The sequence below is a fragment of the Aulostomus chinensis genome, chromosome 14 (assembly GCF_037954235.1).
Source record: "Aulostomus chinensis isolate RoL2024-O1b breed Wild chromosome 14, RoL_Achi_v1.0, whole genome shotgun sequence".
NCBI lineage: Eukaryota > Metazoa > Chordata > Actinopteri > Syngnathiformes > Aulostomidae > Aulostomus > Aulostomus chinensis.
In genome coordinates this window covers 14,281,396-14,308,109 of record NC_141333.1, presented here as the reverse complement: position 1 = coordinate 14,308,109, position 26,714 = coordinate 14,281,396, and the positions used below count along the sequence as shown (strand labels likewise).

At 41.7% G+C, this 26,714-nt stretch overlaps 1 protein-coding gene and 1 long non-coding RNA gene across 6 annotated transcripts; one reads left to right on the top strand and one right to left on the bottom strand.

The window, feature by feature from the left end:
- On the bottom strand, window positions 1-23,009 carry eps15 (epidermal growth factor receptor pathway substrate 15). 5 transcript variants are annotated; one of them, XM_086223439.1, is made up of 25 exons: window positions 22,770-23,002; window positions 20,432-20,473; window positions 19,355-19,447; window positions 19,223-19,270; window positions 19,041-19,136; window positions 18,869-18,931; window positions 18,483-18,608; window positions 18,115-18,174; window positions 16,380-16,610; window positions 15,982-16,127; window positions 14,942-15,098; window positions 14,077-14,159; window positions 11,286-11,358; window positions 9,977-10,138; window positions 9,532-9,729; window positions 9,017-9,439; window positions 8,837-8,917; window positions 8,349-8,511; window positions 8,211-8,255; window positions 7,674-8,107; window positions 6,645-6,714; window positions 6,422-6,492; window positions 4,958-5,093; window positions 4,580-4,782; window positions 1-1,363 (listed from the first exon to the last, which is right to left on the bottom strand). In XM_086223439.1, exons 1-25 carry the CDS (start codon window positions 22,821-22,823, stop codon window positions 1,223-1,225), a joined length of 3,399 nt encoding a protein of 1,132 aa, XP_086079565.1. In that variant the 5' UTR covers window positions 22,824-23,002; the 3' UTR covers window positions 1-1,222. The 5 variants fall into 5 exon arrangements, with proteins under 5 accessions (XP_086079565.1, XP_086079567.1, XP_086079566.1 ...); XM_086223441.1 differs by having other exon boundaries at window positions 7,674-8,104; window positions 22,770-22,997; XM_086223440.1 differs by having other exon boundaries at window positions 19,355-19,444; window positions 22,770-22,997.
- LOC147249855 (uncharacterized) lies at window positions 22,536-23,878 on the top strand. The gene is made up of 3 exons (XR_015119155.1): window positions 22,536-22,650; window positions 22,840-22,929; window positions 23,397-23,878. It is a non-coding gene; the product is annotated as an uncharacterized LOC147249855 (long non-coding RNA).
- Window positions 23,879-26,714: the final 2,836 nt, after the last annotated feature.

Below are 26,714 nucleotides of genomic sequence, written 5' to 3'. Positions count from 1 at the left end.
TACATTGCGCGTCTCTTTAATGTGTCTTCTGTTTGACATACTTTTTCAGGGTGTCAAGGGAAAAAAAAAGAAAGAAAAGAAAAAGAAAACTCATCTCCTGCCAGATTTCTAAATCGTCTCAAATATTTTCCGCAACGCACACCTTTTTGAAAAAATTTCAACCGTGATGTTTTATCGATTACAGATGACAAATTGGGTAAAAAAAACAAAAAAAAACAACTCAAATCCTCATTTTGAGAGCTGCGGTATTGAAATCTCACATAACAAATGTTGGACAATGCTTTTTTTTTTTCATATCAGAATAGACCGTAGTGTGACCTGAATTATGACCCAAATTAAGATCTCATCATTACTCGGAACACCGATGTCGTTTCTCCCACAAAATAAGATTCATCAGACGCTGGGGAACTCATCTGTACAAACGAAACTGGAGAAAACTGAACACGGTCACTGTGACTATGACTTTATACAAATCTGAACATGCATTTACCCTCACAGGGAACTGGTGACTTCCACTAAAAAAAAAACTAAAAAAAAAACATGTAGAAATGTCGTCCGCCACTCCTGAAAGAACAAGAACATCTCAAAGGCCTTCGGGACCTTGAACTATATTCAGTTGCTACATTTCAAACTTTAGCACCTGCAAAACCTCTAGTTTTTCCCCTTTTTTTGTGGACTGTTGTTTTGCACACAGTTCACAGATAAAATTCACAATATTAACAAAGAGGGTTTTTTTTATAGGAAATGTAAGCTTCTTTTTTGATCTCTTGAATTCCTCAACGCTCATTAAGAAACAAGTGTAGGAGTGAGTTTGGTTAGTGGGTTTAGGTGATGCTATTCCAGTCTAGTTTTTAATAAGTTAGATTCTGTTGTGGTTCTTGTCGAAATCAACCGGACATGAAAAACTAAATCCTTATTCACTGCATTCTCTTCTCAACAATCCATTATGAACTACATACACTACATTATGGTTCTCTTCTCTGTTCCAAACCAGCACGTGGAAACATACTGCAACATCAGTCTTGGGGTGAAGGGCGTCCAAAGATATGGGTTTATTCTAAGAAAATGTCTTCATGGTGTTAGCAGGTAACTGCCCGATCAGTCATATACACGCCCCACTTTTGCTTTGGTGCTTTCTGGGCCGAGCCAGGCTGTGCCGTGCCGTGCCAGGCCAGGCCACCGGAGGGGGAGGGGGAGGGGGAGGGGTGTGAGGAAAACCCCCTCAGGAGAGTTCCGACTTGCTGAGTGCAATAGCCAGCTCCAGGTCCTCCTGTTCCTGCTGGGTGAGCCTGGCAAGTCGCTCCTTCTCTTCTCGCTCGCTCTCTCGCTTTGCCCACTCTATCATGTCCTCCTCTGTCGGATACTGCTCCATGAACATACAAAAACACACACACACACACATACACACACACACACAGGAAATAACACACATATGAAGGGAAATATGAGGAGAAAAGAGACAGACACGCACATGTAGTTAAGTGATTCTCAAAGATAAATGCATGGGTATAAAGTCTGTTCATATCAGGGAAGGCTTACTGTGCTGCTGCTTTTGTGGTAAAACATTCACCATTAAAAAAAGGGAAATAATCTGTTAATACCGACGCAGTAGTAGTCAGTCCTTTCATTGACACTGCTACTAACTGTTATGAGACCATTGATCACCTGCACGATTCACACTTGATTTCTTAGGAGGGGAAATAAAGTCAAATAATTTGCCCGCTAAATGTGACAGCCGCTGTGCAAATCTATGTGTCGCTAACATGATGAAAACATGCACCCCTCCTCCTAAAGCGGACCTGTGACAAGACACCGACGGAGCACAATTCAAGCTTCATCGGTTTAATCTGCGAGGGGAGTATTTCACAGTAGCATTCCCCTTGAAGTGATATGGCGGAGCAGCCATTATCCAGAAGATTGAATTGTGATGAATCAGAGGACGTTCACTGAGGAATAAATGAGAGCCGTGTGACAGCCATGACAAAAACGACAACAACAACAGATTCTTGATCAGCTGGTTAACTCGGAATATGTTCTTTCCGAAGTTATCAAGTGTCAGCAACAACTATTATGCTCAATGAAGAGCATCCAACGTGCACACGTCAAGCAGGCCCGTTCTCGAGCAGGTATTTTAAGAACACGTGATGTGCATCATGAGAGCATTAGCAGAGAACATGCATGCGATACGCAACACTGCCGTTTTTAACTTAACTAGCTTTTTATTGAATAAAACTCCACATATTTGTTAATTGGTCATGTTTATCTTTGTCCTCAATGCTTTTAGCAACAAGAGCGATGTGAAAACACGCTGTTATTGCACATTTTAGCCGGTTTAATTCAAATCAACTGACATCCAAACATTTCCTGGAATCTATTCTGTTGGGAAGCATGTAAGTATCAACTTGTACAGACATGAAAGTGAAATGTTACTGTATGTTTTGGAAAGTGGTCCGTGTGTAGAAACTGAAAATGCCAAAGCTGTGTGTATGTGTGTGTCAGGCTCCTGTAAAAGCTCATGCAGTTGCAGACGAAGATGTCATGGATGCACATAGAGGCCAAAGATGATGCCCTTGATTCAACTCTTTATTCTTTGACAGAAGGGTAAAGAAACACACACACACAGACACACACGCGTGTGCGCACACGCAAAGAATACAGCCAGTCTGTTTCCCCACAACATACAAGTGAGCAGACGAGCTAGTGATGAACTGATGAATGAAGGAGGGGCGGATGGATGAATGATAGCGGCACGTGGGAGGAAGACACTGGAGCGGTCACGTGTCTGAGAGCCAGACGAGGCAAACACATCGTTAGTGCGTGCAGGTCAGAGTTCAACAGGGACATGCGAGTGTAGTCATGTGACAGGAGAGGGACTGAAATCAGCACTCATATCCGTCTGGTAATTGAGGAGTCACCCATCCCAAATTCACAGCATGACATTACATTTCTGTGCACTATTGCATGAGGAGGATTTCGCGTGATTTTAATACTGTTGAACTAATCTCATATTCATCCATGTTTGGTTACCACAATGCTAGTTTCACATCTCTGATGTCGTTTCAGCTCAATCCCCTGAGGGTTCTCCACAGAGGAGCTGATCAAGTACAATGTCCTAACCACCACAGTCGACTCACCGCCAGCGAGCAGGTAGTGAAAAGACGGTTTCAGCTCCCGTAGAAGCCTCACATTATATAAAGATATCAGTAGTATACTTTTAAGACGAAAAAAAAGAGAAGTACTCGACGAGCCACAGTCCTACAGTGCATCAACGACGCTGATTGTGTTGTTTTGTGTTTCTCTGCAATCAAACCTGGCTGCAGAAACCTCATTTCCCTTTCTGATGACATAATGTGGAATATTTTGATGTTCCAACATTCATCGACATCAGTTACAAGTCAGCCAGCAACAGTAAAATGGCCAGCTGGTCGGGTCCTAAACTCTTAACTCCATAAACAGTTTTGTAACCTTTACCTTTTTTAATTTTTTTTTTCTATCTTTTTGTATTAAATCAAATATTCTATGGTTCTGATTCATCGGGACGATGGTTGGCTTGGTTCGGGTATGAATCTCTTAATGAAAAGGATTTGCTGTAAAAGGTTAAAGGGGAAAATTAATGAGAAGTTTACCTCCAGATGATTCGAATAAAAAGTGAGCCAGGAATCCATTTTGGGCTCTATTTGCAGATATTTTCAGCTCGACAAAGAAAACGCAAGGACTTGTACTCTGTTCTCTCTCAGTCAAAGCAATATAACCATTAACAGTGTAAAATATCCCCTAAATCCTTCATAAAGCTGTTAAAACTTTTTTTAGAAGATATTTCGTTTTGGTAAATGCCGATTGTTTCTTTATCAACAAGAGTCTCCCCTATAGAGAAGCACCCTGATATTTTCCTGAAACAAAAATCACCGTCTATAAAAAAAAGGTGCATAAAATGTCCCAGTGGAAAAACTCTATGAAAAAAAAAAAAAAAAAAGATTTTAGAATGAAATTCACACACGCACTGGATGTAATGTCAGTGTGTCGTTGGGATGGTTAACGAAAGCCAAATGCAAGCAGCTTCTCATCTCTCCATTCACCGCCAACCATGACGAGGAATTATAAAGAAAGATGTGTAACAAAATCCGAGTCTCTTTTTTTATTTACAAATACGCTGCAGGGTTAATATATTAATATCTATTTTGACATGTTCTTGTACAATTCTTCATAAAAGGAAGACAGTGCAAATTCAATCACGGGGCTTAAATTAATCCCAACAAAACTCAATAAAAAAAAGAAGGAGAAAAAAAAAAAAGACAAGTATAAAGAATCTTTACATTGCATTCATAATGAAGAGCAAATACAACAGCAGCAAAGAGCCACTAGAAAATCAAACTCAAATTTAGTAGACCGAAGCTCAAGGAAATGAAATGATCAAAGAAAAAGGTGGCAGTGGATGGAGAGATTCATAAAGCCGGCCTGATTTGGTCGGTGGATGCGGCTCCACTGGGTGCAATTTATGAGGAGAGGAAAACAAAAACAGAAGAGGACGAGTCTACTGAGAGTCAGGTGGAGGTGAGGGAGAGGTCGAGAAGGTGCTCACTTTGTCAAAGCTGGCAAATCGGTCAGCTTCCTGTGCGTGGTGACGAGGAGGGGAGGAAGGGGCGAAGGGGTCGGCTAAAGGATCCTTGGCAGGCAGGGAAGAGGAGGAGGAAGAGGAGGAGAACTCTCCGGAAGTCTGTGGGAAGTGCCCCCGTCGATGGAAGGAGTCCGAAGACTCAGTCCTGGAGATTGAGGATCTCTTACCTGGACGGAGGAGACAAATATGTCAACCCAAGACAATGAAACAGTCGAGAAAAGAGAGTTTAGACTGAGGAAAGACCAAACACACACAAAGACTTTCTTATCCAAATCACAAAAACACACACTGTCAGAGTGAATTAGTAGTAAGAACATTTGACCACGGTAGTTGAGCCCTGACCTGGAGGTGGAGGTGGTGGTCTTGTTGGTGTACCCGTTTTTGGAGGCAGAGCTGGGGGCACGTCTGGGCTGGCAGGCTGGCTGTCATCCTGGAACAGGTTCTTATTGTTGATGCCAAACTGGTCAGCACCATTTGACTGTAACAGAGATCCATCAAAAATTAAAGCTGCAAGCGGCGCTGGCATGGGCCTGTGCATCCTTGCGGCCATCAATGATCATTGTAAGAGCAATGATAATACCACAAACGTCATACAAAGTTTGTATATGAGGAACTGTATGCATGGAGACCTGTGCTGTATCCTTCAAAAATGACCTCCATTAAACCCACACACACACATCCCCCCACTGTCTTCCCTCCTACTGTCTCTCTCCCTCTCAGTTGGAGAGGAATATTTGATAGAGTAGAAGTTTTAATAAATCCCATGACTTTGGCCAAATCTTACATTTGAAATCAGTTTGTAGTTGTAAACTTTGTCCAAAATCCAGTGATACAGGTTGCAAAGTGGTCAGACTTGTAGTTTAGAAGATAGAAGCTTCAGTCTGACACCAAGTGTCACTAAGCACCCTGGTTAGCAGCTGTGGCCTGTGAGCGAGATGAGAAATTTAGAGTGCTTTTCTTGTGAAAATATGCTTATTATGTCCCATGGTTTTGACCAAAATCTTGCTTTCATGTCCATATTGTGGACTTCCTGTTGGATTTAGGTCAGGGGTGTCAGTGTATGATTTGTAGCTCTTGATGAGATGAATAATTGAGTTTTGGTTCCATGTCTTTACGACATTCCTATTGGCCGTGGCGGCCCTTTTTCGATATCTAGGTGGCGCTGTGGAGCACATTTAATTTTTAATTTTTTTTTACATTTTATAACATTTTTCACCAGACCTGAAGTGCGTGGCAAAAAATGGTGAGTTTTTTAGCATGTTTAGGGGATCAAACTGAGGTTTAAAATGGCGGAATAAGAAAGAAAGACCAAAGAAACAAAACAGTTTCAATAGGATCTCTGCCCCGAAGCTTCTTCAGGCTCAGGCCCTCATAAATACACACATTTTCTTGAGACTTTTTCTTCCCCCCCACAGCGCGGGACGATACACATGCACCTCTTAATACAGCAGAACTGAGCTATTTTCACATCTGGCATCCTTATACTTCCTGATACTGCATGAGAAACACCATGCAGCCTGTCTTTCTCAGAATTTTGTTTGAGCTCCAGCAGTTTCCTCCCACAAGTTTCTATAGACTCCCTGATTCACTGACACTTCTTAGTTTCACTCTCTTCTGGTTGTGGTTTATAATAGCTTAAGTGGATCACAGTGGGAGTTTGTTGGTGTGACGCAACCATCTCTACGTCTTTCGACTCAATTTATATCATGAGTTCATATTCAATATCACAACCAATTTTGTTATATTTCTGCTCCATCTACATGAAACGCAAGAAAAAAAAAATAAACACCCTTATTTGAATATTACCTTTGTCAAGGCACTGAAATCTGCAAAGCCCCCTCCAAACGATTCACTGCCAAACACTGCAGCAAACGGATCTGGAACACAAGCGTGAAGTGGTTGAGCAAACAAGAGTGACCACACTCGAGATAAATGCTGTATTTCTTATCATAAGCGACATTTTATGTGCAATGCTTCCAGGTGTAATGGAGTCTTCTCCCAGATGGGGGCACTACACCACCAGTCATACCTGGATCTGAGTTGGTGCTCACTGTAGTACCACCTGGAGCAAAAGGGTCATTGGTTGCTGCAGTGTCCTTCTAAAACCAGAAAAATAAGCATACTCAGCTGACTGCAATACACTTTAACAAGTCCTCCTGACACAAAAAGTCAGTGGATTAACATAATTGTCTTCCTGATGTTTGTCAATTCATCCAATAGTTCCAATTTAAAGCCATTCTTCACTCAAAACAGTACCCATCAATGGGTGTCTTGAGCTCACGAAGATGTTTTTCCCCTCCCGCATTATTTCTTTGTCACTCCAGAATGCAGATATCACTGGCCACATATATTTAGCCTGAAGCTACCTATGGTTGCTAGCAACAGCTACAGCAGCAAAACTGCTAAAAACATTAGGTAACAAATGCTTGAGCACATCATCCGGAATAGTCCATGTCTTCTTCATCCAATCTTACACTCAGTAATGAACAAACACTTTGATTTAAGCAAAAAAAAAAAAAAAAAAAAAAAAACTTTTCCAGTTCACCATTCGTTCATGGTGGTGCTAAGCGCAACCAGCTGGTTCATTCAGATTGAGCCGACTCGCTCATGCTTCTCTGTCCTTGTTCATGGTAGCTCCAGTATTGAGGTGTGCTAGTTTGATATGAACTAAAACCAAACAAATGACCTGTGGATTACTCAGTATATAGCTGGATATAAAAAATGTGGATAACACCAGGTGACGAGATTCAGATGTTTTGTTTTCGGGCAGTTTTTTTCTGATGTTTGCTGTCAGTCGCAATTAGCTTCAAGCTAAATATACATGGTCGGCTCCGTCTACATTCTAGAGTCAAAAGAAGTGATGCAGGAGGGGAAAGACTTAATGAGCTCAATACACTGATTTGTGGAGAAAAAAAAACACTCTGTGGGTGAATAAACACTTTAATGTCACTCTCATGCTCTAATGCGAGAAGAGATGTTGCTAACGCCCACAATGAACCATCGGTGTCTACAGCAACTTAGTGCATCAAAACCATGTTTCAGAACCCCACTTACTCACCAATGCCAGACCTGCAGTGGGTGGAGAACAGTTAAATGGATCCGTCCCTCCATATTGAGATCCAAAAGGATCTGCCTCTGCCGCAACGTTCACCTTTCCTCTAAATGGGTCCGAATCAGCCATATTGTTCCCTGCAGAGCTGAAAGGATCCTTGGCAGCTAGAGCTGGATTAGTGGGTTGGGAGGTGAAGGGATCTGGTTCTGTGGTTGCTGTGGCCACTGGTGGTGGTGGTGGTGGTGGTGGTGTAGGTGCAGGATCATTTCGCTTGGCTGCAAACAGATCTGGTTCTGGTGCACCAGTAGTGGAACCAAAAGGATCAGCTGAGGCAGAGAAAGGGTCCTCTGAGGAAAAGTGGGTGCTGGAGGTCTGTGTGAAGAAAGAGTCAGCAGCAAAGGGGTCTGTCCCTTTGAATGGATCTCCTCCAAATGGATCTGCTTCAAAAGGAACAGCCACAGGATACAGTGGGTTATCTTAGAGCTGAGGAACACTCCTGTTGGATATTCATCACCTCAGCAGTATCTAACTTATAAAAGTCACCTGCAATGTCAGCTTTTCCAAATGGGTCATTCTTGAAAGGATCATCTACAGAGAAAATGTGGTAAAAAAAATTTAAGTCTTCTGTTTTCCAAGAAAAACAAAAAACACAGTCACCTCAAGACAGTTGCAGGGACTCACGGTCAGTGAAGGGATCTGAATGGAAGAAGTCCATCTCAGGTAAGGAGGGGGGGTTGGTCTGTGGCGGCATGGAGCGAGGACCAACTTGCGGAGGTAATGAGGAGGGGGAGGTTTCTGGGGACTCTGCAGGCTCCTGTTTGCTCTCTGGCTCTGGTGATGAAACCTGTTACAAACAGTAACACAATTCTAGCTTGGATAGAACAATAAACAATGTGAACATGAAGTTTGTCAAATGCTTGAAGGAACATGGCCCCAACTCTTCAGGAATAACAGAACTCAGTGTTTTTTTACAAAATGGATGAACCACAGGATCAACAGTTTTACACGGACCCTGAAGTAAGACATAAAAAAAAAAGACATAAAAGAACATCTGAGGTGTTTTGCTACAATGATCGAATGATGGCAGTAACGATTGAGACGCTGGCATTTCGAAAGGCAGGGAGAGATCAAAATGTACCTGCAGAAGTGTGACAAAAGTATATTTGTACCTCTGCTGGACTCGCTTTAGGGGATTCCTCCGCATCCTCTATAACGTCTGAAGAGACCTCTGGTAAAGGACTATTGTGCTCCTGGAGAAATGAAAGGAAATGGTTGGTGTAACTGGGAATGTTAACGGTACGTTCCCTTACGAGTGATGATTGAGGCGAGCTGGCGAGTGTGTTTCTCACCCTAACAGCGTTCTCCAGTGGCTTGGTCAGGGTCGACAGGTTACTTAACATCTCAGAGGAGGCTAGACTGGTGTAGAGATCATCCAAGGGATCAGGTTTCAGCTTCTCTTCTTCTAAAGTCTTTGGACTCTCTTCTTCCTTCTCTTCCACTTCTTCTCCCTCTTTCATTCCCTCTTTCTCTTCTTGTTCTGAATTGTCTCTCTGAAGATCACTTTCAGCAGCTGGTTCTTCCTCCTTTAGTTCTTTAGGCTGCTCATCCTGGTAGAGGTCCTGCTGGAAAGGGTCCAGCTGGTGCAGTTCTGCTGTGGGCCCTGCTGAACCGTTGACCATAACAGGAGAGCCATCTTCCAGGGCTCTCTTCCAGCTGAGCTGGGCAGTCACCGACCTCTCCTCCACCTGGAGGTCATTCAGTTTCTGTTGAACCTAAATGGCAGAAAGAGAAAATTTGAAACGTAGCACCAACAAACTGCAGAGAAATTCATCAGAATGAGCGAGAGATTTGCGAGAGAATGGACCTGTGCAACTTGTGTGAACGAGTCACGGACAGACTCCTGTAGAGGTGTGAGCTGCTCCTGAGCAGCTTGGACTTTCTCCTGCAGTCTCCTGCTCTCCTCCTGGAGAGCCAGGAGCTCCTCTCTGGCCTGAACCAGCTCCTCCTCATACTGAGATATCCTCTGTTCCTGTTCCTCATGCTCTGACTGCAACGATGAGATCTGATGTGAAATGAGGATAAATAAAATGACAACACTCAGACTGAGATACGTTAACACATCTACCTACTGATCTGGGTCATTTCTGTGATAATATACTGTAGCCTTCTATTAGGAAATGAGAAGAGGTGAACAGACAGGGGAAATGGTTCTTGAGTTACAGTGTGGCAGCAGACAGCAAGTGAAGGGGCAGTTACAGGGTCAGAGAGAAATCAGTACATGCCCATGGATACACCACAAGCAGACCCACCAGCTGGGTCTCTTGGCTGGTCTGCTGGCGGATGTGGGCCAGCTGCTCCTCCAGGGAGCTCTTCTGTTGGTCCAGCTCCCCCAAAGCCTCCTGAACCTTCTGACGCTGCGTCTGGAGCCGCTGCAGCTCCCCACTCTCTCTCGCTACCTCATCCTGTAAGTCCTGTTGGCATCAATGCAAAGGGTTGAGAAGGGGACGTGTTGGGTGCTGAGAGAATATATGATTTATGAACCACTAGAAGCTCTTTGACCATCCGGGTCCTCGGAATGTAAAAGACTCAGCGAAACGGAAGTATGTGATAATGCAACATTTGCTTGTTGCCATTTTTTAAAACAAAACTGATCAAGAAGGAGGAACAAAGGCCTACTGAAAGTCAAACTAAAAAGACCTACTTAAGGCGAACACTGCTCTGATCTCATCAGCTGGCTTGTCTAATCATTGTGTTGGGAAAAATTAAGTTATTTTCAAAAAAGCTTCAGAAAACTAAAATATCCAAAAATCCTACCGGCAGTGACCCCTATTCCTCAAAATAAACAGACTGGACACAACCCCTGTTGAAATGTCCTCTTTTTAAGTTCTGAATCCATTATTCACTACGATTGCGGAAATGCAGCTGAACAATTCTGAAGTCTTCCAGGGCTCCAAATGAGAATTTAGAGGGAAAATGACTTCTCTGTTCAAAACCACAGAGCGTAAAACACTGAACACAGCGAGAGCAGTAAAGCAACACAAAAAAATATAACATTCAGGAATAAGGTCAGACAACACAGTTCAGTATCAATAGCCCAAAGTACTCAAGGTTAAAATCAGTGCAGCTAGGAACTGTAGCTACATCAGGCTGAGACTCTCCTGAGATCCACCCTCATACTCTCACATCGCACCGAAATTCCCAAGGCGAAGTCGACTCGCCCTTTAGGCTGTCAGCTCCTAAAATAGTGCTCATCTCTCGGGCTGAGAGCAAGCAGACACACCTACACAAGGACGCCATCCCCGAGGTCTCTACTGTGCTTCTGAAAAAGCATCCAGACTGCCGGCCAAATACATTATTGATCCTCTGTTTCAGTGTATCCATTACAACAGAAGTGACTGCTTTAGCACAAACGGCAGTTTCTCGCTGTTATGTCTGGCCTGGGTCTTGTTTTAGAAAAAGGGACAAGCTGAGAGAACTATATCTGGAGATGTGAAATGCACCCACTAAACAGAAAAAAGACCAGATAGGGAGGTTTCAACTTCAATATTGTCACAAACCTCTTCTCTCATGACACCAAGCACCAGGACAAAGTCACAAACAAAGGCTGGGAGACCTTACCTGAACTTCACCACTGCGCTCTCTGATGCTCTCCTCCTTCTCCTTGATCTCCTCTTCCACAGTGCTCTTCTCCCTGGGGGTCCAACACAACAGATAGGAGCATTTAGCCACTGAGGACAGAGAGGGTAGACCCACTTCTCCTAGCCCACCAAGCCACAGCCAGCTCCATGCTGATCCCTCCACAATCTCCTCTCCCTGTACCACCATCATCAACTCCACCAGCTCGTTGAAATGACAGGATGAGAGGTTTGAGAGGATGAGAGTGCGTGTCAGCTTTTCCAGTGTAACAAGGCTGCGGGTGTACAGCACTGTCAGCGTGACGAGGCCGAGCGCTGGACAAAAGTGAGCATGTGCTTGCTCAGGCGAATATGTAGGAGATGAGAAGCAAGAAGCAGATGGCTGGCTTGGGGGAGGAAGACAGAGACAGAGAAAGAGAGAGAGAGACAGAGAGGAAGAGAGAGACTGAGAGAGACAGAGAGAGCAAGAGAGAGAGGAAGAGGAGTGATGATGAGCCAGCCAACAACATCTTTCATTTTTGCTGCCTGTGTGTTCAAACTGTAAGCTTACAGGGAGGCATCACTCCTCCTTCCTTAAACACTACAAATAAAAAACAGCCTTCAGAGGGTGTCACTTCAGAGCATTTAAGCTTTGAAAAAATCCTTAACACTTACAAGTAATCACATTTTATAGAAATGATAATGAGCTTCATGATGTTTTTTGCATTTATTCCCCATTTAAATATGCTCTCCGTCTCCTTGATCAAGGGTCTAAGGACAGAGGATGATGCATCTTGTATAGATTTGATGATATAATTGATTCTGGGTGTGAATGAACTGTAGTAACCTTGAGTTTCATTTTGCAGCTATGGAAACCCAGAGTGGATTGCACTGAAGTTCATCCATTTGTGTATCTTCGCTCAGACATCATCAAATGCCATCCAAGACGAAATGTAGAACAATAACAAACCAAGGAAAAACAACAATAAAAGAGCTGTAGCATCAATTAAATTGACAAAACTCCTGATTTAATAGATATTCGAAAACTTCCGTAACCGTTTCTATAACTGACACCAGACTGCCTCATGAGATGATAGCATTGTATCATTAATGACCAATACATTTCTGAGTATTGTTTCTCTTCTGAAAACTGCTATACACTCCAAGCAAACATAGTATTAAAAGTACATCTGTAAAGTAGAAACCATTCATAGCACATACCTCAGTATCCTACCTCACTTTTACATGACTTTAGTGAAGACACAATTCTCCTGATCAAAAACACCACAGCAAAGCGTTCAACTTCACCATCTATTTTTAGATTCTCAGATTCTTGCTCTCTCCTCACATAAAAAAAAAAAACACATCGCCTCCTTGATATCCAAGCATCTTCCACCAGCAAACCTACATCAACTTCAGCCGAGTGTCACTGCTATCCTCATCCTCCTCATCTTGTGCCGAAGGCTGCTGCCAAGTTTTGAAGCAGTAACATAAACGCATCATCTTCTCAATCTGTCCTTCAGCTGCCGCCTCTCTGAAGCGCTGATCTCTCAGCGGCTGTCATTTAGTTTCCACTTCACTTCATCTTTCATACCTCGAACAGCTGGAATCTTGTGTGTTTCTGTGTACACTTCTGTTTGTGAGCGTGTGTTTCGAAAGGTGTTGGGGGGGGGGGGCTTGTTCTCACTTCTCCTCTGTTCTACTTTTAAGAACAGAGAAGCTACACATTGAGAATTCTGGAAGTCAGAACTGATTCTGATAACAATTCTAAGGTGAAACTGGTTTAACGTATAATACCCAATGATGAATCAGTCCAGCAGCCAGACTGATGTGATCTGACGGCTAAAAGATTAAAATGGAGAACAACATATACAACTCTTTCAGCATCGATGCCATTACAAATGTTCTCTTCTAAAAAAGAGAAGTCATGCCTTCCCTCCACTGCACGTAACTATTTAACCCCTTAATAGAATTCCAACAAGCCATATTGTCCTTGTCATACAAGACAACAGTGGCATGCACATAATACGCACAATACAAGCATGTAAGTTTGGGGGTTTTGGATGAAAAAGTGGTTCTGTTATTCCTCCTTTGTGGGGAAGAAGTTAAATCGATGTGGCAGAATGTTGTTTTCATCTTCATCACTTGTGTAGTCTGGGTGTACACGTATAACAACTCTCTTCTCTATCACTGTCAACAGCAGCTCCATAACTCAGCTTTTTATAGGCTGCAGTGAAAACACAAACGTTGAATGATTTATTTATTTTCACTGAGGCTGTGAGTGTTGATGGAGAGTCTGAGCAAGAAAGAGTGAAATCATACACTTGAGCTTCTCAGTTTCCAACTCAGTCCCGATAACGTCGAGATGTATAACTTCACTATTTCCTCACAGACTGTCTAATGAATAGGTCGTCTTGGAAATAGGATTTTAAGTTTTTAAGGTGACGCCTAGACGTGGGGAGCTCAGCATTCTCAAACCCCAGCAGCTCGATTGTCATTTTAAGGGAAACGCTGCACCCTGATGGTCACTGCAGGAAACACAGTACTGACAGCAGCTGTCTGGCTGCAGCTCAGATAATTCTAACTAGAACATTCATAAAAGGTTTGGGCTCACACCAAACAATAGGAAACTTAATTTCAGGCCTAAAAAAAAAATTGAATCCTGGCTGAAACATCTTATTTATTTGGCAGATTCATGAACATCCAACTTAACAAAGGGAGAGAGTCCAGACTTTGACACCTCTCATCCCAAAAGCAACATAACCTCCACGTTTTACTACTTTTATGAGACCTACCTTTGTAGTTCCACGATCTCATTACTAAGAGAGTCCAACTCCTTGATTGCAGAGAAGTCAGCAGCCAGGTTGGCCAGGTTGTTCTAGGGGAAAGGCAGGCGGTAGAACACGATTAAGAGGTGGCTGTCAACTGACTGAGCTGAGCAGAATTTCTTCCCGCGACATTTACGACAAGGAGGACTGAAATGACGTTGATGAAAGTCCTGGGTACTGTAGATGTACATAGGGACAAAGACAGCACAAACAAAAATAAACAGAACTGACAACATTCATGGCAAAGAAGGATAAGACTTCACTGTAAAGGGAGGACAACTGAAAATGGCTTTTTCTAAAGTTCCATTGATCCAAATTCAATTTACTTAAGGCTGCATGGTAATAGATCCCCCCCCCCCCCATATTCACCAATGTCAATATTTGCTGTAAAAAAAAAAAAACCAAAAAACAAGTTTATATGATATTTACATTTTGGACATACTGAAAGCCATTGTTACTATTTGGAAATAAAGAAAAAAATGTTACTTTTCAAAATTCATAAACATTTGCAAATTCTCACAAGTCAGATGTTGTGATGTCTGGTTCTTTATTGAAAATGAAAAAAAGCTGTTGATATACTTGATATTCCACCTTTGGTTTTTCACTTTCAGAACGTTCGTTACAGATATTCAAATCATTCCTGCCCCTCTTGAGTTGTGGTAGATACCAAACTAACCAATCTTACTGTCATTTTGAATCACAACAGGGTCAGAGTGATTCAGGCAGATCAACTTATGAGCAACAGATCGTTCAGGAAACCTTTAGACTGCAGCAGCAATTAAAAGGATGCCGTCATCCCTGGCCATCACTCCCAGTGGTCTGGGTGACTCACCTGTTTGATGTTTTGTCTGTCAGAGGGAGGGATCATATCCGGGGAGAGGCTCTGCGGAGGTTCCAGGCCTCTCGTCAGCTTCTGATTGATTAGATGGAGCGCCAGAGCGAACTGCTCTCGGGTCAGTTTTCCGATGTCTCCAATGTCACAAAGCTCCCTGAGGAAATGATCACCCATGTTACACAAGAGCGTAACGATTAACTCCTGAGGCACAGACTATTTTTGATAGCCTGACTGATCATTGTGTTCCCTGCTTAGCCAATAACACACGACAGACGCTCATCAGTGAAAATCCATATGTGTTATTAGCTCCTGCTCTGCTGTGACAGCACGCACTGCAGCAACACCACCTCCTACTCTGCCAGCACTGCTTTCATGAACTATGTTCTTTCCACATACAAACGTTCTGATACTGCAATTACTACCTCACATTGAGGGGCCTTCAGGACTTCTCTTGTTTTGTATTTGTTATTTCAAAGTTGTTAGTTTTTTGGGTTTTTTTTTTTTGTCTACGTGCCAAAGGACAATAGATGTGAATGTGCAGCAAACTTACTCCAGTGCAGTTGCTTTCAATTGTGGGTTGTCCTTGTAAAAAAAATAAACAATAAACTGAATTATATCAAATTTTATTAATAATGACAAGCGTTATATTTCAGGAGCATTTTGGTTTTGCATTATTTTCTCAGAACATTTTCAAATTCAGTTATTCCCCGAGAGCCCACGCGTTGCCTGACATGTACTTGGACTACTTCACATAATCATTTGTTGTCAAGAGTAAAAAAAAAAAACACTAAGAGAGGCAATAAGATGCTTGTTGATTCTGGCTGTCTTTAGTGTCAAATGACAGGTGCCATGTCTGCCTCCTCTCAAGGTGTGACATTATTGTACGTCTGTCCTGGAGGACTTTCCAAAATTTCTTTCTTCACAACACTGTATAATTGTAACATACTTCATGAATATATATATACGCTGTTTTCTGTCAACCTGATACTGAAGCCTTTTCAGGCCAGACTAGATGGAAAGGGGAAGCCGGTACTCACCAGATACGTGCGAGTGTGGCAGAGGGCAGGCCCGTTTTGAGAAAGATATCTCTGACTTCAGGTCCAGACACCAGCCCGTCCATGTCGCTGTCTGTCTTGCTGAATAGTTCATCATACTTGGCTTTGTCTGCTGGAGATACCACCCACTGCATTGAAAACAAAAAACCCACATACATTTAGCAGCGAGAATTGGAATTGTGTCATTACCTACTTGTGATTCAGCCACATCCTCAACCACTCAAACCCAACTTACCTTCAAACTCCCTCTTGTCTTGTTCTTTTGAAAAACGCACTGAACTAACCAATTTGAAATCATTTTACAATGTTGACAGATATGTTTTTACAAAACAAAGCCTTTCTAGTAGTGAGTGCACAGGAGAGAAGGATCCCGTACTCACAGGGGTAGCTGCTGGTGTTGGGACGGGAGCTGGGGCGGGTTTAGGGGGTTGGGGTAGGGTCTTAGAGGCGGCATGGGAGGAGCGACTATCTTTGACGGAGGGGGGCGAGGGTAACAGGGGCATCACGGGAGGTACCGAGGGTTTTTTCCTCTTGGAGGGTGGAACCAGGGGAGGCGGTAGGGACATAGGAACAGACTCGCCCTCCAGAGCTCTGTACACCAGATACATGGCCTGTAGCAGGGCAATAAACAAACAACCAATGATGAACAAGTATTATCAATAAAGTTATTCACCTTTCACTCCTTTGAATTTGTTCCACTCTGGTCCACAGAATTGAATTTTCACAACCTGTAAGTAGAAATCTTACAATCTACTCCTGGTGCAGAAGACCAGGGAAAGTATTGTTTAGGAAACAACTGGTTGAGACGCTTGAACAGAAAGGCAGAGCTGGATGAAGGCTTTGCACTGACATCACTTTCCAACAGTCGGACTGTGAAAGGCAGAACATGGCTAACATGGCTGCCTGTAGTATAAAAAAAACAACAAAAAATGGATGTAAAACAGGATGTCACCAGTTTATTTGCCAACACTTTTTTTTTTTTTTTAAAGAAAGCAACAACTCACTCGACAGTGATGCTTACAACAATAAGCAAAGCAAAGAGCCAGCGATCAACTGACATCTGGCTTCCTGATTGTGACACTGAGGAAATACACGGGTGTTACATTAGCTCATCTAAGCACGAAGGGCTCGCACACCCATCCTGCAGCACTCAAAAAAGCGTATTTTGTCTAAAAATTCACACAACCTCAATTCACTTTTGGCTGATATTGAAAGGAAACTACCAGTTGTTAATGGAGCAATCAGTTTTACAGCTGTAAAAAATCGAATCGTCAAAAGCAAAAGGCACTGTTTGAATAACATAAATCACTGCTGTGGTTGATGTTACCACAGTCTATAGTTCTAGTCATTTAAGGTAATGGGTTGCAGTTAGCTTTCAGTGGCATCAGCTTACGCTGGTTATCTGCATGTTCAATTTCCAGAAACACGACACCAATAGTGACCTGACTGGAAGGTGCACTCAAACGGCCTCTATGACGGTCAGTCATAGAACAGCTCTTTGACCTTTCACATGTGTTTTTTTAGATGTCGGATAAAATAAATAAATGGATTTTTTTTTTTTTTTTTTTTTTTGGAGTTGCAGTGCATAAAATGAAAAAAATGAAAGTTTTTAGTGATATTTTTGTGGCGATCCGTGTGTGGCATTGGAATAACATGCATGAAATCTGGTCAGAGGAATCAATTTACACAAAACAGCTCAGCCTGGAGGATTTCTTAATTGCCGAGCTGAAGCATTTCAGGGAGTGCGAGGCGGCGCCGGATCTGCTTTGTCATTTGGAGAGCTGACTTTCAGCATGTGGAAACCATTGAATCCTCTGCTTGACCCATGAGACTCTTCCTGGACTTTCAGCTCTGTTTATCTAAAATGTCCATCTATTTTATAGAATTTGCCAAAGGGGCTGTCAGGACCATTGAGTATAATGTGAGCTAAAGTTACCGTGTCTTGCTTTACCATATCAATCGTGGACATTAGCTGTAGTTTTTTTTGTGTGACCTGGGTCTAACCCCGCCTACTGTGACATCACATGCATATCCTCCATTCATCAGTTAAAAAAAATAACTTTCACGAGACCAAGTTAAAATTGTATGCGGCTAATTTCACACATCCTCTCTTACCACTGAAAATTCATCTCTGTCCAACATGCCGTCTCGGTCCAGGTCACTGAGCTCCCACACCTTCAACACAAACACAAGGTATCGTTGAGAAAGTGTGCGATACATAATCCACAATATCATGCATCATGCGAGTCACTTCCAATTCTCACTTCCTCATGAATGTTATTTTATTCCAAGCAGATTCTTCTGAATTTCACATCCTTTTTATTCTCTACTGTCTTTCATTTGCTGCTGTTTTGACTCAAAATGTCCTCTACTTTGTCAAATTAGTTTCTTCTGGGTTATCACAACCTGTCTTTGGTCAGGTCACCCGCATCACTTCTAATCACAAATAAATGTTAGAATTATGAGCCAATTCTCGATTTTACCCTTCCCAGGATGTCCACTGGCAGTTTGGAGTTTAGCAGGACAGGCTTGACTTTGTCTCCAGTTAGCATCCCACCAACGGGTCCCAGGCTGTCAAAGATGGAGTCAAACTTCATCTTCTCTTCCGGCTGGGAAAACAAAAGACGAACAGATGTATTACAATTACAAGCTGGTTGTAACAGTGCAGCTTGAAGATGTGCATTTAATGATACACCAACAAGTTTTTCCTTAACATTTCAATGAGCCACAGATACGTGCTTCATGCTTCTTTGAAAAAAAGTTCATGAAAATCTGATCAATGGCTTCTGTATCGCATGAACAAAATTTACAAGATCAGAACGTATTAAAAAATGCACTACATATAAAAACAGACGTATTACAGCCTCACCTTGACTACCCAGGGCATGTCACCAGCCACACCCCCTGCTAGCAGCGGGCTGCTTGTGTCATGCTGGAGATAAATGAAATGAAACAGCAGTGGAGGAGTTAATGTCCCCATAGCAATACGAGGCCAAATTTAACACAGCAGCATTTACAACACGGAAAGAACACAAACTTACAAATTTGGGAGGAGGAACGGCCACATTAAGACTCTTGAGTGCCACCTCCAGGCCATTCTGAGCACAAGCCACCAACCGCAGTGCTATGAAAAATTGCTGAGAGCAACAGAGGTGATAATTACACACTCACACTCACCCACACCTGATGCTTCTAAGAACACACATTATGATGCAGCTTCTACCTGTTTGTTGAGAGAGCCCTTCCGTTCTGAGTCGGCCAGATCCCAGATCTATGGAGAGCACATTTATCTTTATCAATATGAAACGGTAAAGTGTCGTGGAGGGGGCGTGTCTGCACTGAACTCCTCTCTTACCTTCCCCAGGACCAGGTCAGCCAAGCCTGATCTCTTCAGGAACAGAGCTGCATCCGCTGCTGCCACCCTCCCACTCCCTGTCGGATCCACCTGCTCGCGCACACACACACACAGATATAACCAGGGCACATAGACTCTACATTTACACATTCTCATGATTTCAGTTTTTGTCTTTGTTCTCCAAATAATTTTCAGACATGAGTGTTTATAGGGCCGAAGGAAATGAGTATCCACTTTTAATTCTGTGTACATAAGGTACATGAATGCGCAAATTCAGACTAGCTGGCTTGACAAGGGTTGATATATGCCTTTCAAAAGTTAGACGACAGTTGTAAAGCTTGTTAGCATACTGCGTGGTAGCATTAAGCTAGTACACTTGGCCATAAACAGGCCAGATACATCTGTAGCAGGGTTGCAAACAGCTGTAAAAATTAACCAATAATAATAATAATGATAATAATAATAATAATAATATAAACCACATTCTGTAAACCAAAGTAGAACAGGCTGCATACATGATTTTTTTTTTTTTTAAATCCAAGCACTGTCATTTTCAGAATAACAGTAAAATATTAGTATGCATGCAAACGTAGCTATCGCAGGTCATCACATCTGTGATGCTAAAAGCCATTTTATTTCTTATTAGCTCATTTATTCAGTCCACAAAAATGACAAAGGGACAGTGTTTGAATTTGGGAAAGTGCAAGTTAGGGAGGATGGGAGTGCTTGAATCACTTCCATCAATACTGATAATAAAGCAATGCTATTTTCTCAGTAGTCTCGTAGCTTGGAATTGGATCCGTTCATTCTCTTTCATGAGGCTCACAGCTAGCTCCCCTGACAGGTTGGGCAAAAGGAAATACATTATTAATTCATAACCAGATTTCCTTTACTGGACACAGAGACTACTCACTGGAACACTACAGTGTTTTAACACAGCTAAAGCAAGAATATGTTGCATCTCTGTCATTCTCTATCTCATCTGAAATTATATTCCAGAGCAATTAAAATAAATCACCAGTTGAATCCAACTGTTACCGTACCAATTAATATTGTTGTGATGGTGTATCTGCATACCTGCCGATAGTATTTGTCATAGATGGGGTTTCCACTGGAGAGCTGTTGAGGAATACAAAGGTTCTGCATCATACAATTTCACACTCAAAAACAGCATTGATTTTAACCACGTTAAAATTAACTAATTTGTCCCTGTTTAATCAAATCCTTAACATGTTCCTAAATATAACCTGAAGGAGGATTAAAAAAAGCTTTCTCACTTCTGCAGATTCATATTTTGTTTTAAAGCGCAAACAATTAGCAAGTACTTGCTGGCTGAGTAGATCATGATCAGAGCCAAGGCAGCTGTCAAATAAATAAATACTTGATCTGCCACAGGAGGAGGAGGCAGACACACAGACTGTGACCAATATGTTAAAAAAAAAAAAAGAAAAGATCAACATTAGCTTTCATTATGTAGAATTCGCTAAAGCAGCTGAATTGGTCTAAAATACCTGCTGGGTGACGATGAAAACAACATGGACGAAAATCAACATTTCAGGCAGTTTAGTGCATCAAAGAAAAACCTCTCTTAAGACACATTTTACCGTGAAAGATCAACCCCACGGTCCTCTAGTTTTCTTTACAAAGCATAGAGTTTGAGAAGGTCAAGCTTGAGGTCACATAAGGCCCAATGATTTGCATGTGGCCAACACAGCTAAATATTTTGAATTTATAACTTAAGCAAAATTTCCTTGATCATACCCTCCATAAGCAACCTCCTTTTCCTCCTTAAACACTGCTGGTCATCCACAGCTGGGCTGAACAGGAAAAGAATCTTCCCTCTTCAAATTACTACAGCTAGGAATTCATTCTTGCTCTCTCTGACATCAACAGGTACGGTGCAGGAGCAGACTGTCACTCCACCAGAGGGTAATGCTCTCTCACAGTTTGTGAAATCACTGTCCAATGTAAACACACAACGGTATGGCAAAGATCTGCTGGACGTTTGTCAAGACTGAGACACATTAGGCACAAAAGAAGGAGGGGGAAAAAAAAACCGCCTGTCATCAGCTTGTTACCCATTAGCCGTGTCTACTGCCAAATGACAGTGAAATAACCACTCACACACTTATCTTTCCATGGCCGATGCAACTTTGTTCTATGACACACAATAGTGTGCCTGGAACTGTTGGTGTCCACTACACTGTGGTCATTGTACTAGCGTCTCTTTAATTGAACATTGGACAACAACAACAACAACAACAAAAAATCCCTCACTGAAGATAACTGCACCAGTTAAATATTATCAAATTTCAATGCCAGTCTAGTTAGTGTGGAAAGCTTTAACTTTAGAAACAATATATTAATGTAAACCCAAGTAAATTACAGACTGGTATTTGAGAGAGAAACGTATCAACAAGCCTTGCTGGCTTGGCTGTCAGAGTAATGAATCCATATGACACAGAGGTATGAATAAAGGTCTTAGGACTGATCTGGGATCAGACAGCTCCTGAGTGTTGTCAGAAGCAACAGTGGCTCGGGTAACCCGCTAACTTCTAAATTAGTTATCTGCAAACAAACACATTTCTGCACAGTCTGATTCAGCACAGATGAGCAGCAACTTCTCCTATCGACTTCCGTTTACTAATTCACATGCAAAAAAAAAAACAAAAAACAAAAAAAACAACAAAAAAAAGGTTTTACTTTGCTAACAATGGACGTAAAATAAAGTATAGAGAGCATGCTAACCGCTTATTATTCCCATTTTCACAAAGGTCTAAAGCGAAGCCAGACAGTGAATCGTATGTTCCTCAGATGGTGATAATAAACATGTTGGTTACTCAGACTGACAATGAAGCCAAAAAAAGGGAAAAAAAGAGGGGAAAAAAACCCTGGCAGCATAGTGTGTGCACAGCCTGACACTTGCTTCATTTGTAGCAATGCTAGCAGAATTGTTTGCAAAGCTACTAAAACATGACAGTAAAGCCACAACACATACACACATGGGGAGGACCTTATCTCGTACTAACGTGTCTTTGACCAGGACCAACTAGCATATAGTAAATGGAAGCAGCAGAACACACGGTTATAAATACACCTCAAACCGACACGGACCCGAGCAACGTTACTTATCTCAAGTTTAATAAAGCGGCTCTAAACATTGCACACAAACTAGCGGTTAGCTAGCAGACTAGCTAGCTAGCTACGCCCTTACGCAGTCCCCAAAGAGATTAGGCAGAAACTTTTCCCAGTCACAGCAGGACTAAACTTCCAAAAAATGAGGGACAAGAAGCGAGGTAAGCTAGCGTTTCTCCCAGGCTAGTTGCACAAACACTGCCGAAATGTCCCCGAGTGGAACAGGCAGGGAACATGAGGCGTTTGCTGCCGTTAGATTAGAGTTGTAAGACAGTGTTACCTGAGTAAGAGACAGAGTGGCAGCCATAGTGTTTCTGTTTCTCACTGCTTTCATGCTGCGCTGCGGCCAGACACAGACAGAGGCCGCTGAAAAACATGGCACTGGAACCAGCGACGAGGATCCTTTCTAAGACTGGAGAGCGCCGGGCCAACAGCATCCGGTAACCGCCGACGATGTAGTCACAATAACCAGGGTAGGAGGTGGTACGTGTGAAACAGTGGCGATTCACAAGGCTGTAGCAAGGACGCCGAGGCTGCCGAGCCCCCCTCCACCTCCACCTGTGTTATTAATGATTTTCACACCATGTATTTTGGTTATCATAATTTATTTATATTCCCCCTTTTAAAAATTCCCGTTTTTTAAAGTATGTTCATAGTTTACATTTAATGCATATTTTTTAAAAACTTTTTGTTCATATATTTTTCAATATAATCGTTCATTAAAAAAAACCTCACATGTTAAGTTAAACATGTATATTTAAAAGTATCATTATTCTGGGTTGTATGATCATAAAGTGGATATTTAAAACTGTATTGCAGATGAATATCGGGATGTCAGTTTTTGGCCTCCTTTACTTATTAATAACCAGCCCTGAAAAAACAATACTGGTGGGTCTCTTCTCTGCAGTTACATCTGGGTCCCCTCCTATCCAGAACCACGATGAGAGCGCGGAACACTTGCCTTGATGGACAGTGTCCTTCAGCCAATCAGCCTAAAAAGATACAATGCCAAATTCTGTTGCATGAAAATCTACTTGATCCACAGAGTCTTTGTCTTTGCAATGTGTTCACCTGTCCTTTTTACCTGTTTTGTCTGTCAGTATTTCTCTCATTAATAGGAATGAACAGACAGTTTAGCCCAGCTGTCAGTTTGCATCTAAGTCGGTAGAGGGGCAGCGGTTTGGCCCAAGAAGGAGCCAACTACAAATTCAGGACAGATCCTTTTTACTTATTGAAAAATGTCATTTTATTGCTCCAAAATTGGCTGAGATCTGCATTCTCTCCACTCTCCAAGTTCGCTCCTGTCAGCACAATTTGATTATGCATTGAAACTACTGGGCTGATTCTCACGGAATGAATAGAGCGTATTGGCCAAGAGGGAAAATAAAAACTATGTTAAAAAAATTGCACCATTTGTAATTAAAATGTTGTTTTTACACTGGCCTATAAAGGTCTTCTTATGGGTTTTTACAGTGAAAATTAAGACACAACTTGGTAAACATAGTAAGTAAGTAACAAGCAATGTTAGATAAATGAAGTGAAGTCATTAATGAATTCACTTATGAGATACAATGTATGTCATAAATTTATCCATTTACTGCAGAGTAGCTGAGCAATTGTGCTTTTCACCGCAGTATTGCACTTTATTAGAAGTGAACGAAGCAGACCTTCATCAGAGCACACGAGGTTCACCAATGGACAGGAAGGTAAAAAAGCACTCTGATGCCAAACATTGGCCAATAACTACTGTTGACTCAAAAGAGCAGGAACAAATCAGAGAGGGAACTCAGCAGCTGCCCAGGGCCTCCAGTCACAAGGGGCCCCCCGAACTCATGAAATGTTTGATTTATTGATCATCTGCTCCGGTCCCTGCAAATCAACAATGTCCCCTTCAATGTACAGTATTCAACAAGAGTGATGAGCGGCAGGACAGTCCAAGTCATGTGCATACTTGAAAACAAGAATAAAGTACATGAAAGAAGAGGCCTCACAGCATCCAGGATATGTGATGACTCAGTAAAAATAAAGTGTGTGTGTGTCTGTGTGTGTCTGTGTGTGTGTGTGTGTGGGGGGGGGGGGTTCATCCTTTTTTGCTCAGGGTTTGCAGAGATGTGGGTCAAAGTCTCACGCTGTGGATGACCTCTCCACAGGAAAGAAGAACAAGAAGATGGAGCCCTGTCACGTTGGGATTATTTTCTATTCAGTGTTGAAGTTTGCTTCATGCTGCTGGTAGAGTTGAATCACACAAACTTGCAGGAACGACGTGAAGTCCATTGATATGTGGAGCACGTGAGGGTTTTTTCTCTGGGTGGTAAATTAATGTTTTTTTAAGCTTGAACAAATGATCACATAGTTGTTTATATCCTGATACAGCTGAGGCTGCGTAGGAAAAGAACCTTCTTGATTTGTGTTCTATTTATTTATTCTACGCCCAGTTATTATCTTGAAATATAGGTGAATCTTTTCTCTTACTCTCGATTGGTATAATGCTGCGTGTATAGAGCCCCCTAGTGGACAAACAGCTAATGCTATTTAAAATTTGTTAACATCAGCACTCAGACAAAAATGTTCAAGAAAAAATTAAATTAAAAATCCCAAGTGCACTCAGTTAGCTTTACTTTTGTTTCAGCAAATATGAGTTGTGACAAGATAACTTAGCTTGTTCTGTGTATATCGTATTTTATCAAAATTAATTGTTAAAAAAGAAAAAATCCTGCAGACATTTTGAATGAGCCGGTGGCTTTGAGAGTGTACCAAGTGTATGTGTTGTAGAATTCAAGGACTGAGTCACCCAATGAACCACAAAGGACTTTTATTCTGAGGAAAAATACTGCAAATAACTGTTGTGATGTTAAAGCCTTTTATTTTGAAGCCATTAAAAAATACATCAGAAATTATTTTTTTCATGGCAAGGAGTTTGATTTTGATAACAATATACTTTAGCCAAAGTAAATTTTCTTACTGTCAGAAACTTTTATTCTCAATCTTTAAGAAAACATAAATTCAGTTAATCACAGGGAAGACTATTTTGAAGGCAAACTATTGTTGCAGAAGCAGGTTCCATTTTGAAGGTACAAATACTGAATATTTATTTTTTTTCTATTTTGAAGGGAAACCACACCAGAAAAAAAGTTTTTATTATTTTTAAGACCTTTCTTTTGAAGGCATGAAAAGAATCTACCAAAAATAAATTTCCTAATGACTGAGGCTTTTATTTCGAAGGCAAAATATTGTAGTGAAAATGAGTTCCTTTGATTTGACCTTGCAAGATAATATTGTGTGTCTATACAGCATATTGAACTCAAGCACTCTTTTTGTATGTTGCAGTTTATTTGTGTTTTCCTGATTCCGATTCTGCCTGAAGGTTACCTGCACTGTCATGGACGCATGTTACAAAATACATATTATAACTGAAACATGTTTATTTGTTGTTAAAAAACACACACACACACACATACAATGGGACAAGTGAGGGCACCCCCGCGCTCGATAAAACAAATCACCATCAAGCTAAAAGTAACATTAAATAACCAAAGAAACTGAGAAGTCATTTTCTTCTGGTTGTTTTTATTGGACAGAACCACTGTCTTTTCTTTTAACACAGCAACATGAAAATCTTCTCACTTCAAGTCACTACTATTAGTACAAAATGTGTCTTTTACAAAAGGATCAACTCTCAGTCTCTTTGGGACAGCCGTGCAGAGATATTGGCATCCGACTTGAGGGAACCGGTTGTGTACACCAACGATGAGTAAACCTAAACGTGTGAATGCGTACCAAACGAACAGCAGCTATCCTGCAACTGGAGTGCTCCTACATCTACGCTTCAGACGTCTATTTAGACACACAATATTATGTGCACTGACACGAAAAAACATGTTAACTGTACAGTACAAAAGATTTAATCTCAAACAACCCCCCTCCTACGAACCGTGTTTTGAATAAGTGGGCCAATAGTTTCAACCTACTCAAAACGCCTCATGCCACGAACCCTCAACAGAATCAGAGATTTGAAGATGACAGCGCAACATTTCAACCCCTTCGTGGCTTTTAAGAGGGCCAAGAACGAGATTATGAGACAGATTAACAAAATATGAAATAAAAAAACAAACAAAACAGATTAATAAGACAAACAAAAACACATGAGGTAACCAAAATATCTTCTCGGTAGCTTTTTATGTCTCTCAATTATATAACATTTCATCACAACCAAGATTTTGGCAGA

Coding starts and splice junctions, on each gene's coding strand:
- eps15 (XM_086223439.1), bottom strand. CDS start 22,823: ATGAAAGCAGTGAGAAACAGAAACACTATGGCTGCCACTCTGTCTCTT. Junction 18,932..19,040: donor CCGTTCCTCCTCCCAAATTT/GTAAGTTTGTGT, acceptor ATTTATCTCCAG/CATGACACAAGCAGCCCGCT. Junction 15,099..15,981: donor GCCACACTCGCACGTATCTG/GTGAGTACCGGC, acceptor TCATTTCCTCAG/GGAGCTTTGTGACATTGGAG.